General features: G+C 33.9%; 1 protein-coding gene across 2 annotated transcripts in view; it reads right to left on the minus strand.

The window, feature by feature from the left end:
• Positions 1 to 17,212, minus strand: part of STXBP4 (syntaxin binding protein 4) — a 225,896-nt gene that overhangs the window by 98,366 nt on the left and 110,318 nt on the right. For both annotated transcript variants that reach the window (XM_011979252.1, XM_011979251.1), the window contains 4 exons: positions 9,798 to 9,974; positions 3,215 to 3,331; positions 2,675 to 2,724; positions 225 to 358 (listed from right to left, as the gene is read on the minus strand). In XM_011979252.1, coding sequence (XP_011834642.1) covers positions 225 to 358; positions 2,675 to 2,724; positions 3,215 to 3,331; positions 9,798 to 9,974 — 478 coding nt within the window. The remainder of the gene's footprint in view (positions 1 to 224; positions 359 to 2,674; positions 2,725 to 3,214; positions 3,332 to 9,797; positions 9,975 to 17,212) is intronic.

Raw genomic sequence — 17,212 nt, forward strand, 5'->3', positions numbered from 1 at the left:
CTTTGGGTGGAAGTAGATGTAAAAGCATGTCTTAATTAGAGCTCCATTCTGAGTCTTTACATAAAGGAAATATTCTCCTCCTATGATCTTGGTAGATCAAGATTTTTATTGATTAGGTATCAATTTTGCTGTAGGCAAGCCACTATAATGCAATTCAACTGTCTGACTTCAGTTTTTTGTTAAATAAATTATTTTTTAAAAGTGAAAAAATGCAGACAACTTACAATCCATATCAAGTAAGGCACGAACAGATTTAACAAGTTCCTTAGACTCAAGCGCCAGCGTTGCTGGGATGTTACGTCCATTCCTTCCCAGTGGTGTGAGGGAAGTCTGAGAAGCTAACACAGCTCTTCTTTCACTATAAAGGCAGTAAAATAAAGTTGAACTCACTACACAATAAATGACATCTATCTTTACTAAATCTGAAGTTGTATTAGTTATAGATTTGTACAAAAATATTTCTATTTCTGAGGAAATTATTTCACATAACCAAAATTGAAGTAATTCACACAAAACAATATTTCTGTCTTCAATTATTTACTACATAATAAGTAGAAATATTTTAAAATTAGGTTGACTTCATGTATGAGAAAGAAGTAATAGAAGGATGACCTGTCTCCTAAATCATTTGTTGGGCTGATTTTGTGAGTGCTTCTGTTTTGCTAATATGATATAATTTTATTTAGTTCCATATAAATTCAAAATAAGCACATAAACATGACTTTATTAAAATACATTTATTATTACTTCTAGTAATATTAAATATAAATTCAATATATGTATTTGCTCCTGAAATTATCTCTTAAACTATTCCATTTCTTGCCTCGAATCAAAAACAGCCTAGAGCATTTATATCACTTCTAAGAAATGCAAATGTCACCTAAAATGAATGCATTCTGATCTAATTAAAAATCAAATGTTTTCCTCAAAAAAACCACTAAAACTTACTTGAAAAAAAAAATTTTAAACTGATGACAAAATTGTCATTATTTATAGTCCATCTTCCTAAGCATAATGATATTAATTCACAAAGGGAAACAAAAGCATCAATTCTCAAATTCAAATACATAGCCTTTATTCTGTGTTGAATGACCAAGGCCAATATCCATGTAGAAGATATGCTATATTGAAATGACTGCACCAGATTTTACTAGTGTTTAATTTACTAAGACATCATGAAATGTTGCTTGATGTAGCTATTTAAAGTCATCTTTTTTTCCATGAAGCAGTTTAAGGCAAGGGCAGGCTCTGGCTTTCACATAGCCATTTTAACCTTAATTTTTAAAACAAAACTTTTGAATTATTAGTCAAGGTAAAACTAAGACCTTGGAAAGCTGAGGGTGGGTGACACACTTAACCCATATAAGAAATAAATGAGATTACTGATTATTTTAAGATCCTTACTGAGAGTAAAAATCATGAAATTCACAGAGTTTTCTTGTATCATAAGCAGCATGGAGAGTAAGAAGACATGTCAGATCCCTTCATCATAAGAAGCAAAACATTACACTAAAATGAGTTTAGAAGTGAATTATAAATATTCTTCTAAATTAAAAAATGCTATGCGGACCAAAATATCTTCATTTATTAAGCTGCTGTTATCACAGTAAAGGGTAGAGTATTTATTTATTTTCTGAGGCAGGGTGTCACTATGTTATCCCAGCTGGAGTGCAGTGGTATGATCACAGCTCATTGCAGCCTCAATATCCTGGAGCTCCTGGGCTCCAACAATCCTCCTATCTCAGCCTCCCAAGTAGCCAGGAATATAGGAATGTGCCATCACATCTGGCTATTTTTTTTTTTGTAGAGATGGGGCCCCACTATGTACCACTATGTTGCTTGTCTCAAACTCCTGGGCTCAAGTGATCCTCCTGCCTCAGACTCCCAAAATACTCGGATTACAGGCATGCGCCACCACACCTGACCTCATTGAGTCTACCTGTTTCTGCAAGCGTATATTGCTAGAAGTAGAAGATGTATCTAGGACTAGTGGCAGCTATTATGAGATCAGAAAAAAATTACTTTGGAAATGCATAAACAAGAATCTTTCTTTTATAAATGTCTTTCATCATGTATCAAAATGACCATAAACTTGTGGTTTGAAATAAATAAATTTGATTGGTATGTTTGCAGCTTCTAGTAAGAAACTTTAAATCCAAAACGTATTATGAATAATGACACAATACAGGTATACTCTCCAAATATATTTCTTTTGTTTATATTTACTGAGAGATGAAAATGAAAATGAAAGAAAATGATTGCATGAATATGTTTTCCAAAATTCTGTTTGCCAGAACAACTAGTCTGCTGTGTTGAGTCTAACCTTTAGTAGTGAACCTGTGACCAGTAACTTTTATTCATATGCAGGACAATTAAAGAATTTCAAGTTAATCTCATCTTTATAGAATTTTTGACAAAGACAGGATAGGTGGTTCCTACCACAATTTTAGATTACAAGGTTACAATGATTGACTAAATACCTCCAGGAATTTCTTTAATAGAGATGGGACCCAAAACAACATGTCCTTGCACCTATTTCCATATGATGGCATTCAATGGGAGTTATGCAGCATCTTAGGACTATTGAAGAGATTTTTACTATTTGAGTCACAATGACCAGATGAAGAATTTAATCACTACCCATATTCTGCAAAAAGCACTTAAATTTTCTTACCTTAAATTTGATAAAGGAGTAGAATTATCAGAAAATACTTCTTGAATTGCCTAGCAACAAACAAGATGGTGAAGGAGATATATAAGTTTGAAAGTTTTTAAAAAAGATCTTTTCTTGATTAATATTTACAACCTCCTCTGTCCACGGATTAAACTGATGTTTCTATTACATGGGGGTGGGGGAAACAATTGAACTAACATGCAATTTTACTCAGAAATATAACAGCTATAAAACATTTCTTTATAGGGTAAATAGCTATCAAATAATGTTTATACATTATCAGGATTTTTATTAAACTATTCATTAATACAGTATATATTTGGAATCACATTACCTTGTGTCAACTATTTCTCTAAACAATCTATAAAATGTGAGCCAATCTTTTCAACATCTATGCAGTTCTAAATCTGATCATAAGTCAGCATTGCTGCTTTGAGACTAGAGAATGTTTCACTAGGTACCAAATACAGTAACATTTATCTATATGCCAGTTGCCTATATATTTTTTAAAGATGAACGTAATAGAACAGAAAAACTTGCCTCTATAAAATGAAGAAGCTTTTCAGTAGATGCCTCAAAAGTTTTTCGAGCCATTTCTGATTTTCGTAATTGGCAGTCAAGTACCATGATTCTCTTTTTTAAATCCTGAACACTTTCCTGCACAGAGATATCAAAAGGAACATTTACACATTTCTTCATTTTTATATTACTGATCCCTATTATTCAATATTACAAAATTATTTTTTCTCTTACTGTACATATATTTTGATTTGGGGAGCATGAAATTAACTGCATATTTAAAAGTTAATTTGAATGGAGATGCTGCAAGTTTTATGAGATAAGCTGTATATGAGTTTATTGATTCTTATAGTAAAATACATTTAAATTAGTTTATGGGTTTTTCTTTTTTTTTGCAATGTGTCTTATCAGATGCTGACAGAAACCTCTACCAATTTAACACAACTAAAAATGCTGGATACACACACACACACACACACACACACACACACGAAGTAAGACAAAGCTAGCAAGGACGTAAAGGAATTCCATGGAGACATGCAACAGCAATGCCAAGTGAACCCACTGGGGTAAGACAGCACTGAAGCATAATTTGCTTAGAGGGTATATGCTGATCCCTGGTGGCCTACAGTTTGGGGTCTCAACAGTCACAAATGGAAAACAGAAGAACTTTAATGGGAACGAGGAAGTAGTAAACTTCACAGAGGTAAACAGTGTTTTGATGATGGCTCAGGTGACTTGAGTAAAAAAGTTTCTCCAGAATAATTCCTAACCAAAGTCCCCACTCACGCAGGTTTGGGGCCAGAACTTACATTATCTGTGTGGCCTAAAAAGCCATATGCCGAAATTTTGGTTTAAATTGGTCCCAGGCTAGGAGAAGCAAACACAAAACTCTGGAGAGAGATTTCTAAAACTTGGAGCTCAAAGAATTCCCATTTATAATGCATTGATAGATGACCTCACAGACACAAGCAAAAATCACTAAACATATGAGAAAATAAGCTCTATGAATGAAAACTAACTGAAGGAAATAAAGTACAGTATCAGATCTATAAAGACAGCAGATATTTAAGTGAGCAGATACAGAATATAAAGCAATTATGTTTAATATGTTTTTAAAAATAAGAGGGAATTGAAAGTATAATACACAAGAAACTACTGAAATAGATCCAGATAACATAAAAAAAAAATCTCAAAAATAAAAATGTAACATAACTACATTAGAAACTTTATTTAGAGATTTGACATCCAATTAGATACAACTGTAAAGAGAATGGGTGAACTTGACCACAGAGGTAAAGAAACTTCTCATAATGGAACAGAAAGACAAAAATTGAAATATAAATGGGGAGAAAAGGTAAAGAGAAAACAGCCAGAAGAAGCTATAGCACACATCCAATCTGAATTACATAAGAACAAATACAAAGAATGAAAGAGAAATCAGTCAGGATAATAGCTTAGTGATTTCCAGAAATGGCAGAAGACATTGCTCTTCGAATTGGGAAGCTCAATGAATCCCAAACAGTACACATTAAAGTAAGTCAACACATGATTCATCATAGTCAAACTGCTGAACACTGAAGCCAAAGAGATCTTAAAATCATATAGAAGGAAACAGATTGCAAACAAATGACAGATTGACAGCTGACATCACAGACATGAAATAAAAACAGTGAAAGATATTAAATGCCAACTTAACATTCTAAATGTAGCAAAAATATATTTCAAGAACAAGAGTTGAATAAAGATGTTCTTCAGACAAATAAAATGTGGAGAGCTTTTATCATCAGATTCTTACTACATGAATTTCTAAAATACATACTCATGAAGAAAGCAACAAAGTGAGAAGGTCTGAGATGTAAGAACGTTTAACAGAAAATGTTAAACATGGAGTCTATTAAGCAAATGCTGACCACACAAAACAAATAATGTCTAATCTGTGGTCTTAAAAGAAAAGAAAGAACTAAAATACTGCCAAAAATGGAAATTAAGTCAGGAGGGATGATTGGATTTGTGTTCTAAAGTGCTTATAATATTTAGAAGAAGAGAAAAAAGGTACTGATTAATTTTATAATTGAAGTTAAATTAGAATGTTAAAATTTCTAGGATAATCATTAAAAATTAGAAACAGAATGTAACTTTGAAAACAACAGAGAGGAATGAATGTAATGGGGCAAGGTGACATAGGAGAAATCTGAACCAATAAAAAAAATTAGAAAAGGCAGGAAATTACAAACTAGAGCACATGGGGAAAATAAAATGTACAAAATAAGAGGGCAGAAATCAGGCCAAGTGCATGAGCAAATAAAAGAGTGTAGATAGGAAGGTCTTTCCAATTAAAGGTCAAAAACTAGTAAGATGGGAAAAAAATCCAGCTACATGTTATTTACTATAGATACAATTAAAATGTATTGAAAAGTTGAAAGTAAATGTATGGTATTTAGACAAATACTAACTAAAAGAAAGCTGGTGTTACTATTTATTATCAATCAAAAATAGGCATTAAGGGGTAGAGAGGATTACTAGATTGAAGAGTCATGACATTTTCATAAAAGAATTATAACACAATTCCAAGCTTGTATGCACCTAAAAACATTACTTCAAAGTATATACAAAACAATTTTAAAAAGAGAAGCCAAAAGGGAGATTTTGCCACACTTTTATGAGTAAATAATGGCTGTAGCAGGCAAATTAATATGAACAGAGAAGAACTGAATCCCACAATTAATGACCCTGATTTAGTGGATTATATAGAACAACAGCATCCAACAAGTTCAGAATTATTTTCAAGCTTTCTTTGAACATTTGTAAACAGACTCCAAGGTAAGCCATGAGGCAAATGTCAACAAATTTCGAACAGTTATTATTCTATAAACTAGATTATCTGGTCACAATGAAAGTAACCTTTCTGTGCCTCAGTGGTGTTCATAAATAAAGAAAATCATAAATATGTAAATTCTTCCCAATTTAATCTACATATTTAATACATTTTCAGTGAAAATTCCGATACATTTTTTTCTTTTGATGGAATTGATAAGCTGAATCTAAAATAGATAATAAAAAATCAAAGGGTCATGTAACCAACACATTTCTGAAGAAAAAGAATTAGGCAGGATGATCAGATATCAAGACTTACTATAAAAGATACAGTAAGCAACACCATGTGTTATTCACAGAGGAATATACATTGACCAACAAAAGAGAATAGAGAACCTCAGATTCATACACATATGAAATCTTGATATATGACTGAGATTATTTTGTAGATCACCTAGGAAAGAAGGGGCTTTTTAAACATGGTGATGACATAGTTAGTCATTTTGAATAAACAAAGAATGAAATGGATCCTCACCTCATACACTGCCACAAAACCAATTACAGAAGGATCAAAATTTAAAACTTTTAGAGGCACATGTAAAAGAATATCTTTATATCCTTGAAAATGGAAGGACTTCTAAAAAGACACATGAGGGTAAAGATTTTAAGTTAGTCTACACGAAAATTAAAAACTCCTGTCCATTTTACCATACAGTGAAAAGGCAAGCTAGAAATTTGGAAGAATATTTTCATAACATATAATTTAACAAAGGATTAGTAACCAGAAGAATCCCTACACATCTATATGAAAAAGATAACTAATCCACGGGAAAAAGGGTCAAAAGATATGAAGAAGCATTTCACGAAGAAACACAAACGCCTAATAAAGAGATAAATATATGCTCAACTGGCTACCAGGGAGGAGGAAACCTTGGTTTATAACATTTATGGGTAGAAATAACCCCATTATGGCTGATTTCAAGCTACCAACCTGATATCACTGTACATGGAGTTGAGAAGAGATGCATGCAATCAGCTCTCATGAGCTAGTGTCAGTTGGTCCCAGCATATCACTGTCTCAAAGCCATTAGTAATCAGGGAGATTCAAATTAAACTATAATGACAACACGTATTATAACTACCAGATTGATAAAAGTAAAATAAAACAAAGCATCAGCAAGCATGTGGGGTAAACAATAATTCTTATTCATTACTGGTGGGAGTACAAATTAGTTCAAATACTTTGAAGCATAAGTAGGCATTACCTAGTAAAGCCAAACTTACAATTATTCAACTTAGCAATTCTATTCCTAGCAGGTAACTATTACACATGTGGAGCAGGATACACGTACTAAAATGTTCTTAGCACCATTTATAACAGAAGAGAACAGAAACAATCGCACTGTCCATCAAATGCAGAATGGATAATTACACTGTAGTATATCCACACAATAGGGTACAAAGAAACAATGAGAAGACATGAACTAGCTAAAAACTTCAAAGAGATGAAATGCAAAAACAAAATGTTGAGTGAAGAAAAGCAGGTCAGAATCATACATAGAGTATATTTCTACATATATAAAGTTGATAAACAGGTAAAACTAAACAACATATTGTTAAGGAATATATACACAAGTACTAAAATTTTCAAGAAAATGGTTAACAATAAATCCAAGAAAGTGGTTCTCTCTGAGGGAAAGGGTGGGAGATGCAACTGGAAAGAAACACTGTGGGTCTTCAAAGGTACTAGTAATGTTTTATTTCTTACGTTGAAGGTGAATAAAAACTCCAAAAGGTAAATAAATAAATAAATAACATAAAGAAAAAGTTATAATGAAAAATAAAAGTATTGTTACAAAAAGAATCTGTTATCCTACAAATAGACACTTGAATCTTAATTCTGTAACATCTTGGTCAACGTCTCTTTAAGCAATCTCACGATTCAAAAAAAAAAAAAAAAAAGGTTTCCTTCTTTTTTTCCATTGATACTGGGTTTAGAAAATGTTGAATGTTGAGATGCTCATATTAATAGCTCTTTAAAGAGACTTTTTAAAGACTGTTTTCAGAGACAGGTTACTGGCTTAGAGTCTTGTTAAGAGAAATGGCAGGAGAACTCGATTATGATAAAAGAGAGAAAAACTGAATTAATTATATTACCAGGCAACTTAGGACAAAAATGTTTCTCAGTTAAGAGCTGGAAGAGATTACAAATAACCCAAGCTTAAAAAAAACAAAAAACAATGAATAATTTCATGTAAACTTTCTTGAAAGTTATATTATTTAAAATTAAAATATTAAACACTCTTGATTTTTCACTTCAAAAGTAACTGTAATAAATAATACTTTTGATATTGTGATAAATCTCAAAGTATTTTCATACTCAGGCTAAAGCTACATAACATAATCGCATATCTATTTTCAGAATGTAAATACTAGGTCACAAATAACAAATATGTAATATTCCTAAATATTGCTGCTTTGTCAACTAAATGTTTTCCTCTTGGCCTTGTGGTATTATCAAAGGGTGATGGGAACTTCAGCCTACTTGTGGAATTGGTTTAAGTGAACAGATGTGAGAAATTGTCTACTGACTTTTAACAGATTTCAAATTTTCTTTGGTAGTTTGCATTTCTAACATCAGTTTCATTTTCATGTGGTATATTTAAAGTATTTAACCTTTTAATGTTTAAATAAATAGTCATAAATTATTCAGATTTGCTTTATGTTCTCTTAGAAACTGATTGGATTCGAGATATAAATAACCAGTTATGTTTATAAGTGAACAAATGTATGAATATTTATTTCAATTTACTCGATTTTCTACCTTAATTCAGTAAAGTAAAAATATATATGACTATTATAGTTTTTTGAAGCCTCTTCACTGAATATAGTATGTATTATGTAAAAAAAATTGCATAAAAAACTTTGCACTGTCCAGGCGCGGTGGCTCATGCCTGTAATCCCAGCACTTTGGAAGGCCGAGGTGGGTGGATCACCTGAGGTCAGGAGGGCAGACCAGCCTGGCCAAGACGGTGAATCCCTGTCTCTACAAAAACACCCAAAAAATAGCTGGGTGTGGTGGTGGGTGTCTGTAACCCCAGCTACTTGGGAGGTTGAGGCAGCAGAATCACTTGAACCTGGGAGGCGGAGGTTGCAGTGAGCCGAGACCACGCCATTGCACTCCAGCCTGGGTGACAAGAGCAAAACTCTGTGTCAACAACAACAACAAAAAGTTCACACTGGCTTCTGAAAAAAATTCAGTATTTTGCTATTGAAATTGGAAAATCATCTATTGGAAACTATTTTAGTACACCTTACATTAAAAAAAATTCAAACTCAGTTTCTTCCCATTAATTATCTAGGCATTAGGCAAACATTCTTTCACTTTTATGCTTCCTTGAATGCTCTAATCAAAGAGCATACCCATTCCTAGACTCCCCTCCTCCCATTCCCATAAAACAAATTAGCAAGTTTAGAAACAAAAGAAAAAAACCAGTGTAATCAACTAAATGTTAAAGAGTTCCAGGACTTAATACCTGAATTGAACAATTTTGACCGATGACCTAAATAAATTTGGGGCACATGCTTTTCCATCCCAAAGCCATCTGGATAAAGGAAGGCTCAAGACCTTTACATTACCCCCATCAGGACACAGCATCCTATCATTGAATAATAGAAGACAAACACTGACCTAGTTTAGAAGAGCAGATGAAAAGAAAATGAAAACAGGATACATGACAACGGCAAGGAAACCATGGTAACTGGAAGAGATGACTGCTTTGCTTACTTTATTTTGGTCAGAATAATCAGCAAGCTGAGCCTTTAACTCTGTAATCTTGGCCTCTAACAGACGGATCACTTCTTCATAGTCCATTTCCATTCCATGTGCCTGTCTCTGCGCAGCTTCAGCAAGATGAATCCGACTACGCAGGGCTCTTGTTTCTTCAACTACAGCTTTTGCTTCCTAAAGATTTCAAAATTAATGTCATTTAAAAAATATGTAAGAAATACTTCCGAGGTTTACACAAAATATTTTTCCTGCTCTGGAAGTTACAATTCCAAAAAGTCAATATACATATTCTTTTTATTTTTCAATTTGAAAATTAATAGTTATGTTATGTTATTATATGAGGTAGTTGCCTGATCTTAGTTTTTCCTTTGTTGATTTCAGTATGGAAACTCTTGACTTCATATACCTAGCATAACATTTTGAAAATAAAGGACGTAGAAGAGAGTTGAAAATGGAAAACAGAAGAATAAGAATGGGCTCAAAAGATAAAAAGAGTAGGCTACAACAAAACTCAAGTAGGTGGTAGGACTCATTTTCTAAAAAGGCTCTTGCAGTGTCATCAGATGCTGCGGAGAGATTTGTAGTAGTGTTATGGGGCTTCTCCATGGACCAAGTTCCGGACGCCAAAGTTATCTCAGGGACATCAATCTATCTACTACTTCTCACTTTCGGTTTAAGTCAAAAGGTAGCATTTAGTAGCAAAGTACATAATTGTGTTGTTGAATGCAATGCTCACAAGACATTTATTAAACACATGTTATATCTCAGGTGCTTCACGTGTCTTTTCTTACTTAATCTTTAAAACAATATTGAGAGAAAGACATTACCAAAAAACATTTCATACACAAGCAAACAGACTCAAAGAAGTTATATGACCTGTTCAAGAACACACAGCCAGAATCTGAAACTAGGTCTGCCTGACTGCATCATTAATGCTGTCTTTCTACTGTTTTACTCTGCTTCTAAATGAAAAAACAAAAACTCCTCATACAGCTATACCCTCCACCTTAGGAAGAGGATAGGGTAGCCAAAACTACTTGCTCTCTCAAAATGTAGTTGGAGGGAAAAAAATGTACTTTGGGACTGGGTCAAAGAAAGTCCCCCAGGACACCAATATAATTTAATATGGCACTTCTTATACTGTAAACCGTTTCTTTTTATTTACTTGATGCAGAAGTCTCTTTTCTCTGCGATAGAACTTTCTGCTCCAATTGCCATGGCTAATATTAAACTATGGCTATTTTAATTTTTTCAGAGCTGTTAAGGGACATTTGCTTTTGTTTGAGCCTAAATACATTTGAAGTGCTGGGAGGGTTAGGAACACTGGCATATTCTTAAGGGTCAGTTTTTCATTCATACATTCAATACTGATTTATTAAGTATTTACTATGTGTCAGGTTCTGTTTCAGGTACTGGGGGTAGACACTAAAAGATATAGACAAAAAGCCTTCCCTCTTGCTCTTTGGAATTTACACTCTAAGTTTGGGGAGATAGGCAGTAAATCAGAGATGAGACGTAAATGTCTCATTGAGAAGATAACTGACCAGAGACCTGCAGGAGGAATGGAGTCAGGATTTCCCAAGGAGAAGCTTTCTAGGAAGAGGAAACAGTTTTCATGAAGGCCCTGAGATGGAGTTGTGCTTTACGTCTTCCAGAGAACAGTAAGGAAGCCAGTGTAGCAAAGGTACGAGTGGTAGGGTCCAGGAAGAGGGGAGTAGTAAGACATGAGGGCAGAGTGGTAACAAGAGTGAATATAGGGATGGAGGTAGAGTGAAGAGGCAGAGGCTAAGAGAATTTGTAGGCCATTGCAAGGACTTTCGTTTTACTCAGGGTGAGACAGGAAATGATTAGAGGGTTTTGAGCAGAGAATCAATGTGATCTGACTTAAATTTTAAAAATGTTACTTTTGCTGCTGTGTTGAGAATAGACTGTAGATGGTGGGCAAGGCTGGAAGCAGGGAGAAGAAAAAGGAGACAGGCAAAAAATTAACTGTAGCTTCTATAAGGGTGATAGTGGTGGAGTTGGTGTGAAGCAGTTAGATTCTAAATATAGTTTGAAGGTAAAGCCAATAGGATAGTTCATCAATAGCATTTATTTAGCAGCCACTGCATGTAGCAAATATGTTTATGACAAAAATACAAAAGGGTAAAAGATAACCTCTCCTTTTCTGTCTCAACTTAGAACATCAGGTATGACTTAGATAAATGGATGAATAAAAAAGGATGTTACAAAAGAGAACCATGTGAACAAAGGAAGAGAGACAAGAAGAAATGTGTCACACTGGGAAACAATACTAGATCAATTATGATTGGAGTAGAGACTTGCTATAGGGGAGTAATGGACAAAAAAAGGTCGTGCCAAGGGAGGGAGTCAGGCTCTGATAGAAATGGCAGGCAGGACGGGAAAGGAGCTTGAGTCTGAAGACTTGAAGGTTTCTGAGCAGAAAATGGTATGAGAAAACAGTGCTTTAGAAAGCTAAATTTGGCAGCAGGGTGCCAGGTGGAGAGATGTGGTCAACCGATTGCCTTCTATGCCCTTGACTCAAAGAACTTTATTTCCTTGTATCTGAAAGTAATTGTTTTATAATAAAAGAATACTTTTGGAAAGAAATATCTGGAAAAGATAGGTACATTAACCTAGTCTACCACATCAGTCAATTTCATTCAGATGATCAAGAGAGTCTCTAGTGACACAGCTGGATCAACTTCACACCAGACTGCTGCCGTGCATACAGGAGGTAATGGCTGGCTATGTGCCAGTACTATTCTCAATGTTTTACATCTATCATCTCAGTTTATCCACACACTGCCATGGATGTGTCTATTATTATCCTCCTATTATTATCTGCATTTTATAGACAGGACATTGATGCACAGGAAAGTTAAGTAACTAACTCAGAATCACAAACCTAATAAGTGACAGAGCTAAGATTTGGCAGTCTAGATATAAAGTTCACGTTCTTGGCTACTATGCTGTACTACCCTGCCTACTACAGAAAACATTTTTAAAAAATCACTTTTAGATGACAGTATTATCAGTGCCCAGTCCTGGATGAGCTTATGATGTGGTCATTATAATAGGTGTATTTGAAGCTGCTTCACTCTCCATTTTTCATTCAATCAAGCTAAAAAAAAAAAAAAAAAAAAAAAAAAAAAAAAAAAAAGCCTCCAAAGAGAAGGAGGAAGGGCAGAAAATTCTCTATAGCTGCAATGAAGAATAACTAATTTGATGATTTGTCTTCTTCACACTCACTTCATGCAGCTTTTATTCCTCTATAAAAACAGCACTTTTATTTTTGTTCAAAGAATGCTAGTTAATTAAATGAAGAATCTGGATGGAATTTATATAGCCATTATTGTGCACTGATGGTAATACAGTGTGAAATGTAGTTGGGTGGTAAAAGATGCAGAGGTTTTGATGTTGAATAAATTCATGCTATTTCTTTTGTAAATATATAACTGTCAGGTTGGTGAATGTGACCCCTTAGCAAAGTTCTAGCCCAGTTACCACTGAATGGCTGTTTAAAAGATTAGTGCATTGAAATGATGACTTTTAGAGGAAGCAGTAAAGAAAAGATAACAGCAGTGTGCTGTATTTAGCAATACAAGATCACATAAATCCATTTTCTCTTTTCCTCCCAGGCTGTCTTCTAATAAATAACTGTACAGCCTCCTATGTCAGTAACAATTGAGCCAGAATTTTCCTGGTACCTCACCATGAGACTGAAATCCTATCAGGGAAAATGCTGTAGTCTATTTACTGATTTACGATGTACTAGATAGAGTTCAATTCAGTTTAGCAGGTTAGATAATAAAAGAAAAACGAAGATATAGTAGTAAGTCAGAAAATCCACAAAAGCATTATGCTTTTTAATACTAAGCAGTGTGAGCAAATGTACTAGAAGGGAATCCTGAATTATGAAGTAAAATCTCTAGCTTTTTTTTATTTTTTATTTTGGCAACACTGAGGAAATGTCTTCAACTTACACTGTCCCTTGATAAAATGAGGTTTTTCTGCCTCACGATTACATAATGAATCTTTAAAGAAAATCAGACCGAAGTCTTTTTTGAAAACGTAATCTGAACTAATGAAAATCTTTGTAGGCTACCAATACTTTGGACTTTTGTTGGGACAAAGCACAGTAACAGCTCACACACAGGACAATAAATATGCTATGTGTTTTTCCACATACAGCACTTTTCCCCCACAAGGTAACATGATCTAGAATGAAAAAGCATGGGCTTTGGATAGGACATAACTAGGTTAGAATCTCAGATCAGAATCTTACTTTATAAAAATTTTCTGGCTGTGTAATTTTCTAAGACTCAGTTGCTCATTTTTATAATGGGAAATCACATCTATTTTATTAGTTCAAAACTACTCTCACAAAAGAATTGAAGAAACTACTGTAGTTCTTGGCACAATTTTTTCCTTTTCCTCTTTCTCACCTTGAAAAAAATATACATAATCACCTGTGTGATCAGAGAGCTAGACAAAATAATTTATTAAGGGTTTTCCTGAGGCACTCAATTAGTAACACCAGCTCTTGAACTTTGGAGAGTTGTTTGGAAACACAATTTGCATATGTATTTTTTAATGTTAGCAACAATCATGCAAAGCCCTTTCCTCTAGTTACGAGTTGTAATGAATGGCTCCCTACAGTAGAAGGAAAAAGCATTAATTGCAGTGGCCCATCTGTAATTAGGCTAACACATTCACATCACCAACTTTAAAAGTTCTGCAATTTTTAAGTTCATCAGTAAATCTTTCAAAATGTCAATAGGTGACAGGAGAAAAATGTGACTGCAAAGAGAAATTGTTTTTGTGCAATGTAACCTATGCTACCAAGCCCTAAAGAATACTTCTCTTATCAGCTTCCTACATCCACTCTTTGGAAAGCCCTTCTTGGTCTTGGTACTATTACAGCTTGTGAAAAAGATTAAGGGTTACTGCAGGAAAAGGGCTATTGAATTAAAATGCTTAAAAGTAAGTTATATCTAGCTTCCTTAACTTATGAGTCTGATTTGTTAAAATATATATAATATACCTATCAATGGATAATCCCAAAATGCTTTGCAGATATTGACAAATGAAGGTATAAATCACTCCTCAGGCATGAATGTGTATGGGGGAGAATATGAATTCGTAGAACTCTTTAATAAACCTCTGACATATGCTTTCTTTTCTCTTTCCTCACTCCCCCTTCATGATTCATCTAGCCAACTCCTCCTCCTCCTTACCTAACCGGTAATTAGCCACTGCGAAGTCTTCATTTATAATGTAATTTGCAGCCATTGCTTAATTTCCATTCTAAACACTGTATTACTGATTTATGTCTTTATCACCTCACGCTTGGGTACTATGAAAATCACATATGTGATCACCCTGCCTATTGTGTTCTTTACTGTAATGTATTCTGCATACTTCTGAAAGACTGATTTCCTCAAAATATTGCTGAAGTACCACCTTAGGTAACAAACCTAAGAACATGGTACATGATAAAATATATCCTCATTCTTCATTCTTCAAAGTTCTCTACTACCTATTCCAAATCAACCCACTTACTAGCTTTAGTCCACTTAACTCTCAGATGATTCCCATATCCAAGTACATTAACTTACCACATTTACCAGATGAAATTTTTCCACTTCCAAGACACTTTGGGTCACATTAATCCTCTAGGTATATACACTTTTCACCTTTTTCCATCATCTAGGTGTTACTTGTCCTTCAAAATCTTTCTTAGATTTCACCTTATCTGTTTTTTCCAGTTTACTTTTGTATAAATGATCTTTCTCTCCTTTTTTATCTTTTATATTTTTCATCTGTAATTAATCATATATTTAGTACTCTTACTGCTATCTTGAACTGTCATTAAAATGCTTTATTACCCAACTTTCTAAGATCAAAGGGTCTTGACTGCCCAAATTAGAACACAATCTGTCTGAGAGTAAAAACCCTATCTAATATGAGCAGGTGCTCTACTTAACATAAAATGAGATATAACTGAGTTGACAAACCATGAAAATGACTATTTCATTTTTCATATAAAAAAACTCCCTTAAGGAACTTTACTAGGCAAGAAGCTTTCATAGGAAATTTCTTCAAAAAAGGGTTCAGATTTATGGGAATATTAGAATTACATTTCATTTAACAATTAAAATAATAATCATAAACCATGCTTTGAGAAACACCATATAATAACAGGCAAATTATTTCATTATACTCTTTTTTTTGAGACAGTCTCACTCTGTTGCCCAGGCTGGAGTGCAGTGGTGTGATCTCAATTCACTGCAACCTCCACCTCCCAGGTTCAAGGTGACCTCAAGACATTTGCCTGCCTCAGCCTCCGAAAGTGATGGGATTACAGGTGTGAGCCACCATGCCTAGCTGCATTATATTCTTTTTATATAAATTTTTAAAAATCTTTTTACAGTATTTATCAAGCAAATAAGACTAAGTGGAATGAAGAAAATACCAATGCTAAAAATGACAATTATACTTGTCAATTTTATTTCTTGTTTTCATTAAATATATACGATTTTAAAATTATGAACATTAGTTTATATTCCTTAAAAATTACAATTTTCGGCTAGGCGAAGTGGTTTACATCTGTAATCCCAGCACTTTGAAAGACCAAGGCAGGTGAATCACCTGAGGGCAGGAATTTGAGATCAGCATAGCTAATACGGTGAAACCTCATGTCTACTAAAAATACAAAAATTAGATGGGTATGGTGGCAGGACCCTGTAATCTCGGCTACTTGGGAGGCTGAGGCAGGAGAATTTCTTGAATTTGAGAGGTGGAGGTTGCAGTTAGTTGAGATCACACCACTGCACTCTAGCCTGGGTGACAGAGAGAGACTCTGTCTCAAAACAAACAAACAAACAAACAAAAAAAACCACACAATTTTCCATCATGAGAAATACAGTGCATGTTCTCTAAGACTAAATAATCTTGAAGGTCTTTTTCAACCTTACCTAATCCTTGATTCCACAATTTAGGTAGCAACACTTATTTTTAAAGTGTGTAATAATGACGGATATCTAGAACTTCAAGAAACAAAGATTTTCTTTATTTTGTATGATAAAGTAAAATCCATCCTCATTTTGCAAAGAAAGATAGGTTAAGCTTTTGGAAGAAAAGCAGGTCAATCAGATTATAATTAGCTCTAATTAACCCTCCCAAGAGCTTTCAACTTTTTTTACCTGCAGCTGCCTCACTCTCCAAAAGGTGCAAAATTGATTTCTGCCTCTGACCATCAAAGAAAATCAAAGAAACAATTTTCAATCTCCTTTATAAACAGAAGTCCCTAATCAAGGACAGATATAAAAATACAACTAATTGATAAATTTTATCATATGAAAATTGTTCACTATATAAATATCAGTTATAACCCTCTTTGAAAAATA

Source organism: Mandrillus leucophaeus, unplaced genomic scaffold (assembly GCF_000951045.1).
Source record: "Mandrillus leucophaeus isolate KB7577 unplaced genomic scaffold, Mleu.le_1.0 Scaffold20, whole genome shotgun sequence".
Lineage (NCBI taxonomy): Eukaryota > Metazoa > Chordata > Mammalia > Primates > Cercopithecidae > Mandrillus > Mandrillus leucophaeus.